At 44.8% G+C, this 18,097-nt stretch overlaps 1 protein-coding gene across 3 annotated transcripts in view; it reads right to left on the bottom strand.

Moving 5' to 3' along the window:
• The window catches only part of Pip5k1b (phosphatidylinositol-4-phosphate 5-kinase type 1 beta), a 265,421-nt gene that overhangs the window by 4,302 nt on the left and 243,022 nt on the right, over positions 1 to 18,097 (bottom strand). For all 3 annotated transcript variants that reach the window (XM_040746216.1, XM_040746219.1, XM_040746220.1), the window contains exon 14: positions 7,460 to 7,577. In XM_040746216.1, the coding sequence (XP_040602150.1) occupies positions 7,460 to 7,577 (118 nt within the window). The remainder of the gene's footprint in view (positions 1 to 7,459; positions 7,578 to 18,097) is intronic.

The raw sequence follows: 18,097 nt of genomic DNA, 5'->3' as shown, positions 1-18,097 counted from the left end.
GAACTGTAGAGACCTGGAGGGTTGGAAGGATGCAAGCCCAGAGCCCAATTATATCTCATCTTGGGCCGTCTTTAGTCTAAATAGCCATTCCTTACATAACTCGGTGTTGAAAGTAACATCCTGTGACCATCAGATAAAAACCTATTGGGATGTATTAGCAGACCTGTAGCTGGTTTGTTTGTTTGTCTGTTTGTTTGTTTTACTGTTTTCTCTTAAGGGGCCTGCCACCCTGCTCCCAAATAAATACACAGAGATTTATTCTTTTTTTTTTTTTTTTGGGTTTTACGAGACAGGGTTTCTCTGTATTGTTTTGGAGGCTGTCGGTCCAGCTCAGCCTCGAACTCACAGAGATCCGCCTGCCTCTGCCTCCCGAGTGCTGGGATTAAAGGTGTGCGCCACCACCGCCCGGCTCAGAGATTTATTCTTACTTATGAATGCCGGGCCTTAGCTTGGCTTGTTGCTAGGCAGCTTTTCTTAAGTTATCCCATCTATCTTTTGCCTCTGGGCATTTACCTTTTTCTATTCTATATTCCTTTCTTTCCTTCTTACTCTGTGGCTGGCTGTGTTGTTAGATGGTTATTGGTTATTGTTAGATGGTGTTGTCATCCTCCTTTCCTTTTCCTTTTCTCTCTCCTTCTTCTCATTCTTTCCTTCTATTTATTCTCTCTACCCAGAAGCCCTGCCTGTCCCTCTCATGCCTAGCTATTGGTCATTCAGTTCCTTATTAGACCAGCCAGGTGTTTTAAGCAGGCAAAGCAACACAGCTTCACAGAATTAAATAAATGCAACACGCCTTTCATCATCAAACAAATATTCCACAGCATAAAAGAATATAACACATCCTTAGCTAACATTACACAACACAGAACACTTGCTTCCACCAGACCCCAAAGCTAAGAATGTCATTAGACAGCATCAGGTGCAGATGGAGACACCTCTATGCTTTGCTGTGACCCACCTCTCTGATGTTACCCCAAGGTATTTTAAAAGTGTCCTGATTTATAACATTCTCTCTTTGGTTATCATAGAAACTTCAGGCAAACTGCTTCCATGTTGGAACATGGAACTGAGATAAGTGTTGTGTTTTTGAGTTGACAAAGTTATGGGATGTGCACTTGAAAAGCATATGTGGTTCCTGAGCCATGAGGTGTGTGGTTTCCCCTGCCACATGCATTCTCTTGATATCTTGCCTCACAGGAACCCGATGCAACAGAGGCAAGCAACCATGGCCTGAAAACAAGCCCCCAAATAAACCCTCTTTCCTTTAATAGTGCGCTACGTGTGCGAGCACACATGCCAAAGCACGCATTCCATGGCATACAGGTGGAGGTCAGAGGACAACTTGTGGAGATTGGTTCTCTCCATCCCCAATGTGGGATGAGGGGAAAATGATGTCATAAGGCATGGCAGCAACTGCTTTATCTGCTACGTCTACGTCGTCTTGCTGGCCCAACCTTTCTTCTTTTTAAACAGTTTAGTTCAAGTATTTTGTCATAGTGATAGGAAAACTGGTGGGCACAAAAAATTTAAAGAGTCTGAGTCTAAATTTCCTCTCTTTAAACTTAAATAAATATTAGCACTCAAACCAGACATTCCATTGTTCTTTTCCAAGGACCAGGGGCTGCGGACTTCATCTGAGAAGCCCTGGTGCAGAAGGCGGGAATGGCACTGTTCTTGAAGGATTTGTAAACTTTGGATGAAGACACCCATTTGGGGCTAATCTGGTAGAACATCACTGACGGAATTCTTGAGTGTTGGCCAAACCGTGTGGCTTGTCAGGCCAGCCTCCAGTGCTCCATCAAAGAGCCCCGCACAGGAAGATGGCAGAGAGGCTGCCATCATCCCCCACATCTCAGAAGACAGGCGGAGGAGACCAAGGCCTCTCATTGCAAAACTGTTAGCATGGCAGCTGTTAGTACACAGACTGCTGCTTCCTTAATTTTTTTCCAAAGGGCGGGGAGATGATGGAGAGTATCAATGGTTTATGCATCCTGGTAATTGTACAGGGGACTTCTGGTACCCGAGTGAGCCCCACTGTCATTTCAGCAGCCTGTAAACCAAGTCATTCAGACTACTAGTAAGGAAAGCCTTTAGCTCTGTGTGTTTGTTGATACTTGTTACAGTTGCTGTCGGAGCTCTGTGTGTTGACTTAAACCTCTAAGGGGTGGCTTTCAGAGTGACTCAAGGGGAACTGGCCTTGATGGATGAGAAGGGCATGCCTGACTCTGAGGGGAGATGAGCCTCTCCTCTCTCCTGTGCACAGTTCTAACTGTTGCCTCCGGGCCAACCAGAGATGCTGGGCATGCAGTGTGAGCTGCCTTTGATGCCTGAAGACTGCTGCCTGCTGAACTGACATGCACAATGTTGGAAGGATGAAGTCAAGTGCAGAAATTATATACTGAATCCCATACTCACTCATCATTAGGTTTCAATACAGAGCCTTCACTATCCCCCATGTGCAGAGCTGCCTTCTTACCAGTAGGTGGCAGCAGAAGGTTTGTGGCAAGACGGGGCATCGATCAGGGGGCTTATGGCTGTCATTCATAGGGATTGCCTTCTGAATCAGAGGAAAAGTGCATTTGATTCTAATTAGGTCTTAGGAAGGGGGTCCTTAGGAGTGACACAGCTCTCTTTTATACTGGCATAGTAGACTGACAAAGCTGGATCCTGGAAATACAAATGCTTGGGTTCACCCCCAGGGAATTAGCTTGAAATACACTGCACACTCTAAGACATAAATAAGTCTTCACACAGCCATCTATCCAACACCGTTTTGTGAGGAATACAAAACAACCTGGAAACATCTCCCCAACTTCCTAGCTGCTAGCCAAGGAAGAGGATAGGTAGGAGGAGGGTCTGTGTGTCGGTCGGTGTGGCTGGCTGAATGGAGGGTCCTGAAAATTCCCGTTTACTTGTGACATTAGAAACTGACACTGGATTAGAGGAGACCTTAGTCCAATGGCCAAGAGAAGACACACAGGGTTACAAGGAAGACTGGGTGACCCTGGAGTTGAGGAAGAGGGCACTGTGCAGGTTTAAGAATGCCAGGAAACATGCTTGGTGGTGGCACACACCTCTAATCCCAGCCCTCGGGAGGCAGAGGCAGGGCAGGCAGATCTCTGAGTTCACAGCTAGCCTGGTCTACAAAGTGAGCCCCAGGACAGCCAGGGACAGGCAAAGAAACCACGTCTTGAAAAACCAGGAAAAAAATGCCAGCAAACACATGAACCCAGCAGAAGCTGCAAGCACAGGTAGCTGTCTCTCCTCAGCAACTTCACTGGGAGCAAGGCACTATGGGAAATTTTCATTCAGAACCCCTGACCTCTAGGAGATGGCACATTTGTGTTGCTTAAGCCATATAGTTTGTGGCAATACCTTACAGCAAGAGATTAATATAAGCAGATACAAAGAGGGAAAACCAGGCCCTCAGGCTCCCTCTCTAGACCCCTCCTCAGGTATTGCCACACATGGTCAGTTTTGTTTATATTTTAAAAATACATATATATATATATATCTGTGCATGATATGCATGTCTGGTGCCAGGAGAGGGCACTGGATCCCCTAGAACTGGAGTTACAGACAGTCATGAGCTGCCATGTGGATTCTGGGAGCTGAACCCCAGTCATTTAGAAGAGTAGTAGCCTGTGCTCTTAACCATTGAGCCCTCTTTCCAGCCTCTGCTTTTTTATTATAAGGATGATCCTTAAGCACCCTCCTCTTACACTTCAGAGACCAGGGAGGAAATCTGTATGAGTGAAGTTGAGTTCACCAGGCCCAGGGTGCTCACGAGTTCTAGCTTGGTGCAATTCTGTCATTTGATCGCTACAGGCTCTGAGCCTGGAAGACATGAAGTTCATACCATAGCATAGTGGCGGCTTCCTTTCAGACCTTTCATTCTCAACAGCTGGAGAATCTTAGGAGCCAAGTAAACACTGGCCTCCTATGACCGAGAAGGGGACAGAACAGACCCAAAAAGAAGAGCAGTAGGGGCCAGAGGGGCAAGGACAAAGAGAAAGGCAAAGAAAGGGAAATAGAGAAAGGGAAATAGCAGGGCCACCCATGCATGGCCTCAGGAGAGCTGAAGGACGAGCTAGTTTCAAAGGTGAGCGTCCAAGTAAGGCCACTGCAGCCAGGATGCTTCAAAGAAACCCCTGTCACAGCCCTGCAAACTGGCACTGAAACCGAGCCTAATAACGGGAAAGCCAGTGTGCCTTTGTAACTCCAACTCCAATTCTAAGTATGCACAGCAGTTAATGCTATCTGTTTAAAAAAGATTCCTGTGATTGCCCACCTAAGCTAGACAGGCTTCTTACCTGAAGCATGCGCCATCCTATTTTAAAAAGAGCTGTCACCTCTGGGTATGCTAGCACATGTGCAGGGACATCCTTTATTTTATTTTTGAGTCAAGGTCTCATTACAAAGCTTTGGCTTGCCTGGTGTTTGCTATGTGGACCAGGCTGGTCTCGAACTCACAGAGATCTTGCCCACCTCTGCCTTCTTAGCACTGGACTCAAAGCTGTGCACCATCATGTCTGCATACAACTTCCCCCTCCTCCAGCTCTTTCATGTGTCTTCAAAACATTAGTCAAATAACTTAAGGAGTCGAGCTCTTTGGGCTAAGAGGCCTATTTTACTCTCTCTGAAATCTCAGTTCCCTACAGTGCAGCCATGTGACAGACGGGAAAGGTGTTTTAGTTCAGAGCTTCCAAACCTGAGGGGCTGTGGGCCATTTCTCCATTTTCTGCTCTCACAAAACCCCACCGGGCAGTTCCTCAGGTTGCTGGGAATCCAGCTCCATCCAGAGAGACATGGAAATGCCACTGTTTCCAATCAACACCCCCTGGGGCAGCCCATACTGACTTAAGCAAGGAATGATTAAAAAGGCCCAACCACTGCTGTGAGGCGGTGCAGGGGTCAGTCATCAACAAGTCTAAAGATTCAAATTTAGCAATGCAGTTTCTTTTGCCAAAACCTCTTGTGAATTTTCTAAGACCCCTGTGACCTAATTTGTTGAGTGTTTGTCTTCATATTTTCTCAGGCTTTCCTCGTGCATGATGGTGTGGCAGCCGTTAATTCAATCAGCCTCACTTCTCCGCCACCCTTCTTCCTACGATCAAAGAGTCCATTAACCACCCCAAACACACCGAATAATCAAGCTGTCCAGGGCTGCCTGGCAGTGCCCTAATCTCCAACACTGGTACTGCTAAAAAATGGCTTAACTGTTTCTTTTCCTTACAAGAAGCTATTTTTGCACTTTAAATGGCCATTTGCAGAAGCACTTTCACAGATAAAGGCTGTGTTATTGAGAGGATGCTAAGTGTAAAGGCAATAGGGTATAAGTCAGGGAGCCAGGAATAGAAGGAAAGAAGGCGCTGTTGGGTGGCACCATCCTTTAGACTTCTGTGATTAGAAATGCAGCCCCTTCATCTCTCACTTACAGCCCATTCCCAGCATGCCATGGAAGGGCACTCTCTCCCACTCCATCTTCCGGTGGGAATGACTTTTTGTCCCTCTTTCCAGCAACATCAAATTGCATTCTGCATCAGGCAAAAGTTGCCTTAGGATCTGAAGCAATAGCATTGGTGCCTTAACATACTGGGGGACTGTCCCGTTAGGAAAATGGCAGAAGTACCCATTTTTCATTAGTACAGCTACTCAGGCCTGTTGTCTTCTTTTCAATACCCTAATCTGCGTCTCATCAGCTCAGCATTCAACAGGAAACATCTTTGGTCACTGGAGAAAGCCCATCTCCCTGGATTTGAATATTTGCAAATGAGCCAGAAAGCCTGGCAGTACACTGGAGAAGGTGAAGGACCTCTGGAAAGCAGTGAGGGAGAAAGCTTGGGTGGGGACCTGAATCCAACACCTGAATATGGATGAGGTCAACCAGCCTTTTAAATTTCAGCTCAAATTACAGAGGAAGGTCACAAGGCTGCCTTGGCCGACAGGCACCAGTTTGGGTGGATCCCTTAAAGCAAATTTCCTGTTATCTGATATGTGCAAATCAATGTGGTTTAAATCTGTATACACCACAGCATTATAAACCCTTAGTGGATCGGTTAAACAGAAAGTGCATTAAGATATCACTGCTAATAAAGAAACATTGCATCTTCAAGAGGAGAACCTCACATGAGACATCAGACTTCGCTGGGCCACAACACCAAACAGAATGTCACCACAGAAGCCTCAAGGGCCATTCAATTAAAGATGGCTGGGATAAAAATGGCTGGGATTCAGAGCTTCTGAATTATGTCAAAAAGAAAGGAAAGAGAAATTTCCCAGGCAATACTGGATTTTCTTCCTATCACTCTTCCATAATGTAGAGGCAAATGAAAACACTGACAGGTAAGCAATGAACTGAATCTTTCACATGTAGCACAGAATTAAAAATGATAGCAAAAATGAAAATATCTCTGGCAAGAAAACATATCCCAGAACTACAAGTTAATAGGGTCGAATGTTCTAGATGTATTGCCCTAAAGTTAAAGTGAGGAGGCTTAGTGGTGGAGGAGGAGATGAAACGGCAGAGTTTGGAGAACAACCGTAGCTTGTCTAGAAAGCCATCCTTGTGCAACTGTGTGATTCAGAATGAATCAGCCTGTTAGAGTGACATGGGATCTCAGAGAGCATTCAATATGCTGCAGTAGACAGACAACTGAAGCCCAGGTCAGTGACCCTTGAGGAGCAGAGGCAGGAGCTGATTCCAGGTGCCCAGTTCTCTTTCATTTACAACTCATCTGGTTTTGCAACAGGTGAAGAGGCTATCTTCAAAACCTAGAAAAGCTGTGTAGGGGTCACTAGGTCAAATGGTTTTCCTATCAGTGCTCACACACTGTTTGCTTTTCCATCTTATCCTTTTATGCATCCACAACAGAATTCCTTCCAGAACTGAAACTATGAGCCCAGTGGCAATGACTCATACAGAAATAATCCCAGTGTGGTGGTGCAACTTTTGTAACTCCAGGACCCTGGAGAAAGAGGGCATCCAGGAGAGGTCTTTTGGAGACATCAGTAAGGAGAGGTTAGCTTTTTGAAACAAAACCTCTCTGAGCTAGCAGGTTTTCACACCAGCCTTTGAATCTCCAGTCTTATTTATACATAGAATGAAAAAGATTTAGTTAAAGCCACCTTTAGCAGCAGGGACAGAACCAGTGCCTGCAGGAACAGAATTCCCACCAGGCTGTGGCCTGAGCAGCCAGGCTGTTGCTAGAGAAGGAGGGTGGTAGCTGCCAAGTTGCAATTGCTGGCCGTGTAGAAGTTAAAACAACAGTTTAACCTACCAATTCTTGCCACCATTCTAACAAACTGTGGGAGGAAAACAGCTTGGGAAGACTTGTCATCTGTAGAAGGGACAGGAGGCAATCATTTCTCTACAATCCCCAAGCACGCCTGGCTTTACACAACTTAGTCTTGTGTAAGTCAAGGAGGGATGTGAGAAGAAGAGAAGGAAGTCACTCACTAGGTAGACATCCAGCACAGAGGCATTGTCGTCTTGTATTTCCAGAGTGTTTGGCTCAGCAGTCAGGTAGATGGTTCCCTCTTCCAAGGTGAAGGTTGAACTGGAAGGTAACCCTTTGCTGGAAAACCAAAGATGAATAATGAGTTTGTGGCCTGCAGAACAGATTCAAGTATGTGTCCCAAGCTAGTGGCTAAGAGGCTGTGGCAGTGAATTTTGGGTTAAAATCTTTTTTTGGGGGTGGTGGTGAGTCACCCTGAAAATGTGGCCATTATTTTAGAAATAAGTAATTTTTTTACTTTAAATAAAATTTTGTTAATAACATTTCCCCACCCCCATATATGTGACAGTTCACAATGTTTGCAGGAGGTGATTTGTGGGTACCATCTTGTAAACCAAGGGTTCTGTGAAGCTAGAAGCCTCTGGCATCTGTGATTTTGAGTGACTGGTTTTCACTTCTGATTGCTGTGCTCCTCCCATTTATTAATACATTGCTAGTTTACAAAAAGCCCTTCTGCTCCCAGCCCTTCCTCCTTCCCTTCCTCCCCCTTTTCCTCTTCTTTCTTTTCTTCCTGCCTGTTTTGGGTCCAGAAAGGTTCAAGGCTTCTGTGGTTCTCAGGTTTCAGTATATATCAAAGTCTCTGGAGGGCTGATCACAATGCAAGTTCTAGGACCCTTCCACTGGCAGTTCTGAATTAGAGGGTCTAGTGTAGAGTCCATGAGTTACATTTCTGACCAAGCCCGAGGTAATGATGCTCATGCTGGGCTGGTCCAAGAACCACATCTGGAATAACAACAGGGAGTGCTATTATGTATTCTATGAGGATCCCTGTTGTGGAATAATACTTTCGTACACTGTGAAGATGGGTCACTCTGATTGGTTTCATAAAAATCTGAATAGCCAATAGCTGGGCAGGATTTCTGGGCAGAGAGGATGCTGAGAAGAAGGATGCAGGGCAAGCAGAATGGGCAATATAGAGGTGAGGTAATAAAGCCATGGGGCAGAAAGTAAATTAATAGAAATGAGTTAATTGAAGTTAGGTAGAAACAAGCCTAAGCTAGGCATGAGCTTTCATAATTAATAAGAAGTCTCCATGTCATTATCTGGGAGTCGGATAAGGGACAAAAAAAGACCCAGTACAGATCCCCTATGAGGATCACCTAGGGAAACAATAAAAGCTCAAACAACACAGATAACTGACATTTTTTTTTCGAGACAGGGTTTCTCTGTATTGTTTTGGAGGCTGTCCTGGAACTAGCTCTGTAGACCAGGCTGGCCTCAAACTCACAGAGATCTGCCTGCCTCTGCCTCCTGAGTGCTGGTATTAAAGGCATGTGCCACTATGCCTGGCTGAGCTGGTTGGTTTTGACAGTATTTAAACTGGGTATCAGCCAGGGTTCTACAATTATCCCTCTGCATCTGAAATAAAGTGATGCCTTTACCTATAGGAAGTTTCCCAAGGTTTCTAAGGACAGAACACTGGAAAACAGCAAGGCAAGAAGGTGATATTGGGGCTGGGACTGTGTAAGGAATCCATCCCATTTGTGGTCTTCCTGGGTAACCTATATGAATATGTAAGTGTTTGCCAACTGCCACTTAAAAATAATAGAAATAAAAATAATAATGTGATTACAAAGTATAAAGAAATAATTCAAGAATAAACCCCACCTTAAGTCAGTGTATCCACAGCCTACAGCAAATTGTTTTATCCTTTAAAGATGCCCCATATAGAAAAAAGATCTGCCCCCCAAAGGGTTTCAAAATTAATACTGTGGCGTAAGAGATTGTCCACTGGGAATTGCACCCCCCCTTTTAAAAACAAAACAAAACTGCACTGTTGATTTTCCAGGCACCCATCTATTTGTAATCAATTTATAGTTTCTCAGCCCGTGAATTTCCTAGGTTCTGTTTTAGGAGTCACTAATAAGTGAGGGTATCTCTCTTGGGAAAAAGGCTCTCAGAATCTAGAAGCAGGGTCAGAGTGCTCACCATTTCTTGGACGAACAACGAGGGAAGGTCCATTTTAGAAGCGATGCTACGTGACTGGGTTTAAGAGCCTGGCAGCCTGCCTGAGTTCTGACCTCGTACCCTCCGTCTGAGGGCCAGGTACCTCTAATGTGCAACGAGCCGCACAGGAAACTGCATCTATTTGGTTCTGCTTTTGTCTCATAGAAGCCTAGGAGTCCCGGTACCTGCTGCCACTCCACTCCTGATAAGCCTTAAGCTTCTCATAGATGAGTGTGCTGCAGGGGAACTCTTCTTACCATTGTCCTTTTGGCAGTGGGCATTCATGGTACTATCGCCTGCCAAGTGACATCAGTTTGGCTTAACACAGAGCATTAGCTTGGCTGGACAGTTGAAAGTGTCATCAACAATTAAAGCCTGGAACACTGATTTCTGTTTGCTGACCTAATGAGTGTTTTTACAGCTCATTCTCACAGGCCCATGTGTTCGGGGAACAGATGGACCTAGCCACAGTTTTTGTCCTTCAAGAGCCATCTTTTCACTGCCTCAATTAAAAAAGAAAGCGTAAAATATCACATGGTGTAGATAAGTTAGGGTGTGAAGCCACAGCTCTAGCCCGAAGCCCACCTTTTCCAGGGAGTTCCCATCTGAATCCTGCCTCTTCCAGGGAGTTCCCATCAGCATTGCTCTTTTTAGCTTTTCTGGTGAGAATTTTTTTCGTTTTATTTTTATTTTATGGGTAGACGTGCGTTGTTTACATGTCCATGCCTGGTGGCCTCAGAAGCCAAAAGAGGGCATCAGATTCCCTGGAACTGGAGTTACAGACTGCTGTAACAGCTGTGAGCAGCCCAGAGGTTCCCAGGGACCTGGAAGAGCAGTAAGTGCTCTTGACCCTGGCTGAGCGTCTTTCCAGCGTCTTCATGTCTTTTGACAAACCTTGGAATAAAAGACACTCAAGAGCTGTGTCCATGGATTCCCTAGGGGGGATGTGTACTCTCTAATGCTGAGTTTCCTCCCGACACCTGCTACCTATATTTTATTTTGAATCTATAAATTGTATTTAGCTGTCTTAATCCCAACATCCACACATCATATATCTGTTAGTATTCCACTTTACTTCATCTTCGCCTTCTCTCCCTTCATCCTCCTCTTACTTTGTATTGGGCACATAAAAAAATAAATTTGCATCTATTTCTTAAAGGCTACTAATACATATATTTTTATCTTACAATGATAACTAGAATTTTTCTGTTTCCTTCATGAGTTGCCACCAAAATGAGAAAATTGATACACAGAGTTTATAGTATCAGGGCCATGTAAACACTATTTAATGCTGGGCCAATCTCGAGTCAGCCTTATATGTTTGTCTCTGGGCTCAATGTCATGATTGCTGGGCCACGCCAAGAAATGTTCCTGGCATCAAGGTTACAAGGCTCAGTGAGTGGGGTCTCCACCTCCCTCCTTACTTTTGCTTAAATTCATGCCACATTTTAGGCCGCTCCATGTTATAAAATTTTTGTCTTTTAAAGCTGACTGCACTAGGCAAAAAATGAGCAACAACAACAACAACAAAAACCAAGGGTGTTTAAAGGAAGGGCAGAGGCTGAGCCAAAGGCCCGCTTCTGTGATGATCACCCGGGCACAGAACCCTGGCTCCTCATTCGTAGAGGAACCCAGACAGCCCATCTCACAGCTTCATGCAAGCGACCAAGCCCTACTATGCCGGAGAGAGAAAGACCAACCTGAGGAAAGGCTTTTCATTATGAACAGAGGAGAGCAGCTTGGATGAATTTATCACAGGTGCTTGGAGAGGATGCCTGTTTTGGTATTCCAAGCTTTGCTACCTAAACACTAGCCGATAACACTGTGGGTAGAGAGCTCTCCTTGCAAGGAAAAAACCCACAAATACAGCTGGGACTCACTTGCTGGTTGCCAAACCTCATTTGGTCTTAGAGGCACACACTGCTTTTGTTCCTACAAGGCCCAGGTGGAAAGCCAAGGTCAAAATGCCACCCCACCAACCAGGCCCTACTCTGATGGGGGAGGGGAGAGGCTGTTGCTTTTCTCAGGAACTGGCACCAGACTTCCCATTTACAGCCTGGGAAATGTCACTGTGCAGCAGGCTCATGACAGAATCCCTACATGCTGAGCTCTTTGGCGGAGCGAGGAGGCATGTTCACAGGGTTACCCAAAAGACCCAGGAACCTGGGAGGCTTTGACCACGGCTGCAGCGTCCACACTGCCAGCTGTCCCCACTCCTGGCCACTTCTGCCTCAGGGAGCACAGCCTTTGGGAGAGTTCCTGTCTGTTTCTGCTCTGCAGTCAGGAGCATGGCTGCTGTTTTCCCTCGGCTCTACTTCTGTTATTTTTAGGCCAGGAGACAGCCTGCTTCCAGCCAGCGTGCAGAACAGCAGGCAAACTCCAGTACTGATTGATGGCTGCCTGTGGCTGTAGAGCTTGGCTTACTAACCTCCCTGTTTACGGGCACAAAGCCTGCTGCAGAGACAGCATCAAGCTGGGGCTTGGAACTGACAGACAGACGGAGAATGAAACAGGAAGGGCCTGCTGCTCAGAGAGCTGGTCTCAGAAGGCAGCTGAGGGCCTGCTGCTCTCTAGAGGGGCCAGCACAATGTCCATGGTAGCTGGAGGGTGGAACCTGCAGGGAACATCACCATCTCTCTCTCACTTGTATTTCTAGCAGCCTAGCCAAGCAGACACACACGCATGCACATGCCTGTTTAAAGCGGGTAGTTTTTATATGGTTATGATCATGCTACACATGATAAGATGAGCCTGTGAAGGCTGAGCCTCTTGCTCTATATTTTGTAGTTTTCAGCTTTAACTTTACCTTGCTTAAACACAGGTTACCTGGAATTAAACCCAGGCCAGACTCTGAAGCAACAATAAATATATATTGTCTCAATCCACCCAGTCTCTGTGAGAATTAGTCCCCCCCCCTTTTTTTTTGGTTTTTCGAGGCAGGGTTTCTCTGTGGCTTTGAAGGCTGTCCTGGAACTCAATCTGTAGACCAGGCTGGCCTCGAACTCACAGAGATCTGCCTGCCTCTGCTGGGATTAAAGGCGACCGCCACCAATGCCCGGCTAGTTTCCCTTTTCTAAGAGAGCCTGAGTCCCAGCAATAAAGGTTCTGTTAATAAGGAAGAGCCAGAGAAAAACAGACAAGTGACAAATCATCCTGAGTGACATCTTCATTATTTGGCTTTGTCAAAAGGAGCAGGAATAAACGATATTTTTTGTTTTTGAAAGTGTCAGGAATTGAATCCAGGGTTTCATGCAGGCAAGGGAAGCATTCTACCATTGGCCAGCTCAAGATAGGTGTGTGGATGTTAAAACAAGAACAAAGCTAAAGAAATCCATGACACAGCCTTATCTCACGACAGAGAAACATTAATTGAGATAGATTGTAAAAAAGATGTTTAAGTGAAAATGACCAACACCCTGAAAGCAGACAGACAGACAGACAGACAGACAGTGGTGTTAGTTTTGGCCTTGGAGTGAGGAGGAGGGAGAGGCAGAAGGGAACATTCTTAGGAGAAGGGAGAAAGAAAGCTCCCCACCATGGTGCTCCATGACTACCAGTGAACAGAATATGTTTATCACAGTTCATTGAGTGATTTGCAAGATCTCAGGATTTCATAATATAAATTATACTTCCAATGGCTCATATCTGCAATTCCAGCACTCATGATGCTGAGGCAGGAGAACTGCCATGAGTGCAAGGCTAGCCTGATTACATACTGGGTTTTGGGCTGGCCTTGACTACACAGTGAGACTTGTCTTAATAACAAAACAGCCAACTCCTCCCAAAATTACATTTTAATAATAGACTATCAGCATTAAAAAAAACCTGATTCTACTTTTCTATTTACAAAACAATATACCATTCAAATATAGACTGATAGCCTATTTCATACCAGGTACTATATTAAAAGCAAAAGATAAGTTGGTAAATAGTTTAGACATAACTAGGTCATCAATAGAGCAAACTTACAAAAAAAAGTTGGGAGAACATTTTAAATGTCATTGATGGGGACACACACACACACACACACACACACACACACTGCGCGCACACACACATATACACATATTCATACATACATACTGTGGGGCATCATATAGCCTTGAAAAGGAAAGAAATAATGCCATTTAAGTGGACACAAATAGGCTTACTATATGTTACACATGGAGAAATAAGATAGACATAGAAGAACAAATACAGAACAAGTTCACATAGGTACAGAATTTTAAGGGAGGAAATGATGTTGATCAGATGGTACCAAGGTTTAGCCATGCCAGATGAGCAAGTTTTAAATACCCAGTTCACAACACAGAGGGCACAGTTACTAATAGTGCATTGTACACTTGAGATTTGATAAGAGAACTGACTTGTCTTTTTGTTAACCCACAAATCTAACCATGTGATAATGATAGTATTCCACAATCTATACATGTCACACCATGATGTTGTATATTTAAAATGCACATCTTTCTTTCTTTCTTTCTTCTCTCTCTCTCTCAAGACAGGGTTTCTCTGTATAGCCTGGTTGTCCTGGAACTAGCTCTGTAGACCAGGCTGGTCTGGAACTCACAGAGATCTGCCTCCCTTTGCCTCCCAAGTGCTGGGATTAAAGGCATGTGCCACCACTGCCCTGGCCAGGCATCATTTTTATTTATCAGCTCTACCTCTTTAAAGTGGGGGAACAAAATACCCAAACCAAAACAGTTTGGGAAACAGCTAATAAAAGGACACATGTACCTACACATTTTATTATAACATATAAAATGCAAAACATCCTTACATCCCCACCCAGTCCAAGAATAACAACAATAAATCAAAATGTATACTCGATTACTAAATTAATGTCTATCACATTTCACAACATCAAAGGCTTCTGCTCTTTAGGAAAGTGTGTTCTTCCTAATGGTCAGCTATGACTCCCACCCTGAGCCCATACTTGTAGTTTTGAGTGGCTTCCAGGGGTGAGGCTAAGAAATGCCTGAAAATCTTGCAGCTCAGGCATTTCCCCAAATACCCCAGAAGGGGGTATTCCCCCCCAAACAGACTTAATTCCCCTCTTCAGCTAGAAATAAGATGCAGAGGGCAGGGACTTTTTAATCACAGGGAACTGTGACATCGCTGGCTCACAAACGCAGTATGGAACATGGAAGAAGCTAGAATGAAAATCCCGGTAGTTAAGCTCTGGTGCCCATGTAGCTCTGAGGGCCTGAGTAGCCATATTTGAATTAGATACTGAATCATTCTGGACTACAGGTTGCCTTCTCTGTACAACTAAGGAGTTTGGATTTGGTTAGGTCCTTTAGGCTCCCTAGTAACCTTGACTCTTAGCTTTAAATGTCCTCTTCACAAAGTGTGCAATTAAAGTGGCCTGTTAGAAATACAACCCGCTGTTTGGGAATGCCTCTTCATGGCCAAACAAAAGAGATAAACGTTTGTGTTGTGGGTTGTGGGATATTTGTTTATACTGTGTGAAGATGTGCTGCTGTGACTGGTGCAATAAAGAGCTGGATGACCAATAGTGAGACAGGAGAGGCCAGGCAGACTTTCTGGGGAGAGAGAGGAAGAGGAGGAGTCTAGGTACATGGATTTCACCAGCAGACTCAGAGAGAGTCGGACGTGCCATACTAAGACAAGATAAAAACCACATGGCCGAACGTAGATTAATAGAAACAAGGTAATAGTTAGGGACAAGCCTAAGCTAAAGGTCAACCTTTTTAAATTAATATACATCGCCATGTCATTATTTTTGGAATGGTGGTCCGGACGAGAAAGTACTACTACAAGTTTGATACAGGAGAGCAGAAAGGGGTTCCCAAGCTAGACATCACCCTCCCTCCATTTTAGGCCACAATGATGCAGCTTTCCTGAGGGGTGGTTTACACTTGCTTCTCTCTCATCTCTTCAATGCTTCCTGCTGTCAACCCAGAACAAGCACACTTTCTTCAGAGATGGTGTCACAAGCTCATTAGTGTCTCCCCAGAGTGCCCCAGAAAGAGGCCTTATTTGGACACAGCGCTGTCATAGAAGTAGTTGCACCGTGTTCCAACATGACCTGTGTCATTATGCAAGTGAGAAATTTGTAACACACACCACACACACACACACACACACACACACAAAGAAAATTTCACGTAAAGATAAAAGCGAACAGCTACACCCCATGTATGCCAAAGATTGCCAGCACAGTCTCAGAAGCCACACAAAAAGCTGGGACAAGTTTCTTCATAGTCCCCAGAAGGAACGGACCCTGCCAACACCTTGACTGGGGACTTTGGGGCTGCAGAACTGAGAGACAATACATTTCTGCCACGTTACCACCCAGTCAGTGGTACTTTATAGTGCAGCCTCGTACAAGAGCCACGGTGGGTTAAGTGGTTAATGTGAAGCCTGGGCTCAGAAAATGGAAAGATTCACTAACCTGTACTGAGATATCCACCCAGCCCATACCTGAAGCACTGACCACGCCCATCCGTTTGGGGGTGGTCACAGGTGTAGACCTGACCCCAGCGCTCTCTCTTGCTCCCAGCTGGGTCACAGAGAAAAGCCTGCAGTCACCAGCTTCCTGTGTAAGTGCATTCTCCCCAAACAAACTTCCCTCAATCTGTACTGAGTCTAGTGAGTCTTGACTCCCACCGAATACTAACCCTCCCTCCCTTCCGGTAACTCATGGCACCACTTGTGGGGAAAGAGCAGCAGCCCTTTCCTCCTCCTGAGACAGAGCCTCACTATGTAGCCTTGACTGGCCTGGAGCTCACACAAAGTTACCTGCTCCCACCCTGAGTGCTAGGGTGTCAGTCACGTGCCACTGTGCCTGACTGGAAAAGAACCCCTTATTGATGTGAGTTCATACATGAAAGGAAACCTTTAAGAAATTCATATTGTACTGTGATAAGAAAGTTTAAGGGGGTGACCTGGGGGAAGGAAAGGAATGAGAAAGGAGGACACAAGGAAATGGGGGGGCAGAGGAAGAGAATGGGCGAGAACGAAGTGTAGTGACACACGGTGTGGAAATACTACAAAGACACCCATTACTTTGTCTGCTAACCAGCTAGATAATAGAAAAAATGGTATTCTAAGTACCTGAAAAAAAGTAAATTTCTACCCCGTTAGACACTGTATTTTCTGTCCTTAAAAACATACGACCTTTCTTCAGGAAAATCTAACAACAACTTTTATTTTCCTGTGTGTGTTTATGCTTTAGATTTTAGATATAACTCTGGTTCTAACTGTATGATGTCATGTCCACACTTGGCAAAGGGGCCATCATTTAGTCAATCAACAACAAAGTTGAAAAAAAGCTCACGGAAAAAATAATATGAGAACAGATTTGAAGGGCAGCTTGGCTCTCGCAGACATGTTTTGCAATTATAAGGGTTCACTGCCACTGGAATATCATATGCAGGACTGGGTTTTACTGAACCGTTAGCATCAAAGAAGAGAAAAATGACAGGAGGGTTTCTCATACATGGCTTGGCTAACACCACGCTAATTATGGGCTTCAAGTTGAATAATGAGAAAATATCATGGTAACTGCTAGTCTCTGAGGTGCATGTCAACATCATGTCCTGAATCATTAGGGACATAAACAGTTTAGGGACAAATAAATTGAACAGAGCTGCAGTTGCCACAAAGGGAGGTGCCTGCCTGGTTCCCCCACGGCAGAGATGATCAGGCACTGTAGACGTGCTGGGAAGAATGCAGAACTTATTCTGGTTTCTGAATTATGGCTGAGCTTTAATTATCTCTGGTTGTAGCTCTTTGTAGATCAAACTGTTAGCTGTGATTTATGAATCAGAGCCAGTGTGTTCAAATCATAGGTCAGTTCATCCCAGCTGTTTAAATCAGATTCTCAAACTTTAATGTGCATTAGCAATGCCAACGGGCCTAGGAAGCTGTATTAAAATATTTTTATTTCATGTGTATTCATGTTTTTCCCTCATGCATGTCTGTGGGAAGGTGTCAGATCGTCTGAAACTGGAGTTACAGGCGATCAAGAGCTGCCATGTGGGTGCTGGGAATTGAACCCAGGTCCTCTAGGAAGAGCAGCCAGTGCTCTTAACTACTGAGCTATCTCTCCAGGCCCAGAAGCTGCATTTTTGATGACTAGGTTTTGAAGTAGCTGAATTTAGAATCATCTTTACTTTAAAGCAGTGGTTCTCAATTTGTGGATCGAGAGCCCTTTGGCCTGGGGTGTCAAAAGACCCTTTCATAGAGGTCACCTAAGACCATCAGAAGACACAAATATTTATACTATGATTCATAACAGTAGCAAAATTACAGTTATGAAGTAGCAATGAAAATAATTTTATGGTTAGGGGTCACCACAACATGAGGAACTGTATTCAAGGGATGACGATGGGGGAATGTTCTTCTGTACATATGTTTCTCTTATTGGTTGATGAATAAAACACTGGTTGGCCAGTAGCCAGCCAGGAAGTATAGGTGGGGTACCAGGCGAGGAGAATTCTGTCTGGGGGAGAGGACACAGAGAGTGAGCCGCCAGAGAGACACCATGTGGCTGCCGAAGGAGTAACATGCTGGAGCATTCTCTAGTAAGCCAAAACCACATGGAGATACCCAGATTAACAGAAATGACTTAATAATTAAGAAAGAGCTAGAAAATAAGAAGCCCG

This window comes from Mesocricetus auratus, unplaced genomic scaffold (assembly GCF_017639785.1).
Source record: "Mesocricetus auratus isolate SY011 unplaced genomic scaffold, BCM_Maur_2.0 Super-Scaffold_4256, whole genome shotgun sequence".
Taxonomy (NCBI): domain Eukaryota; kingdom Metazoa; phylum Chordata; class Mammalia; order Rodentia; family Cricetidae; genus Mesocricetus; species Mesocricetus auratus.
The sequence above is the reverse complement of the archived record's forward strand: the minus strand, read 5'-3'. Positions and strand labels throughout refer to the sequence as shown.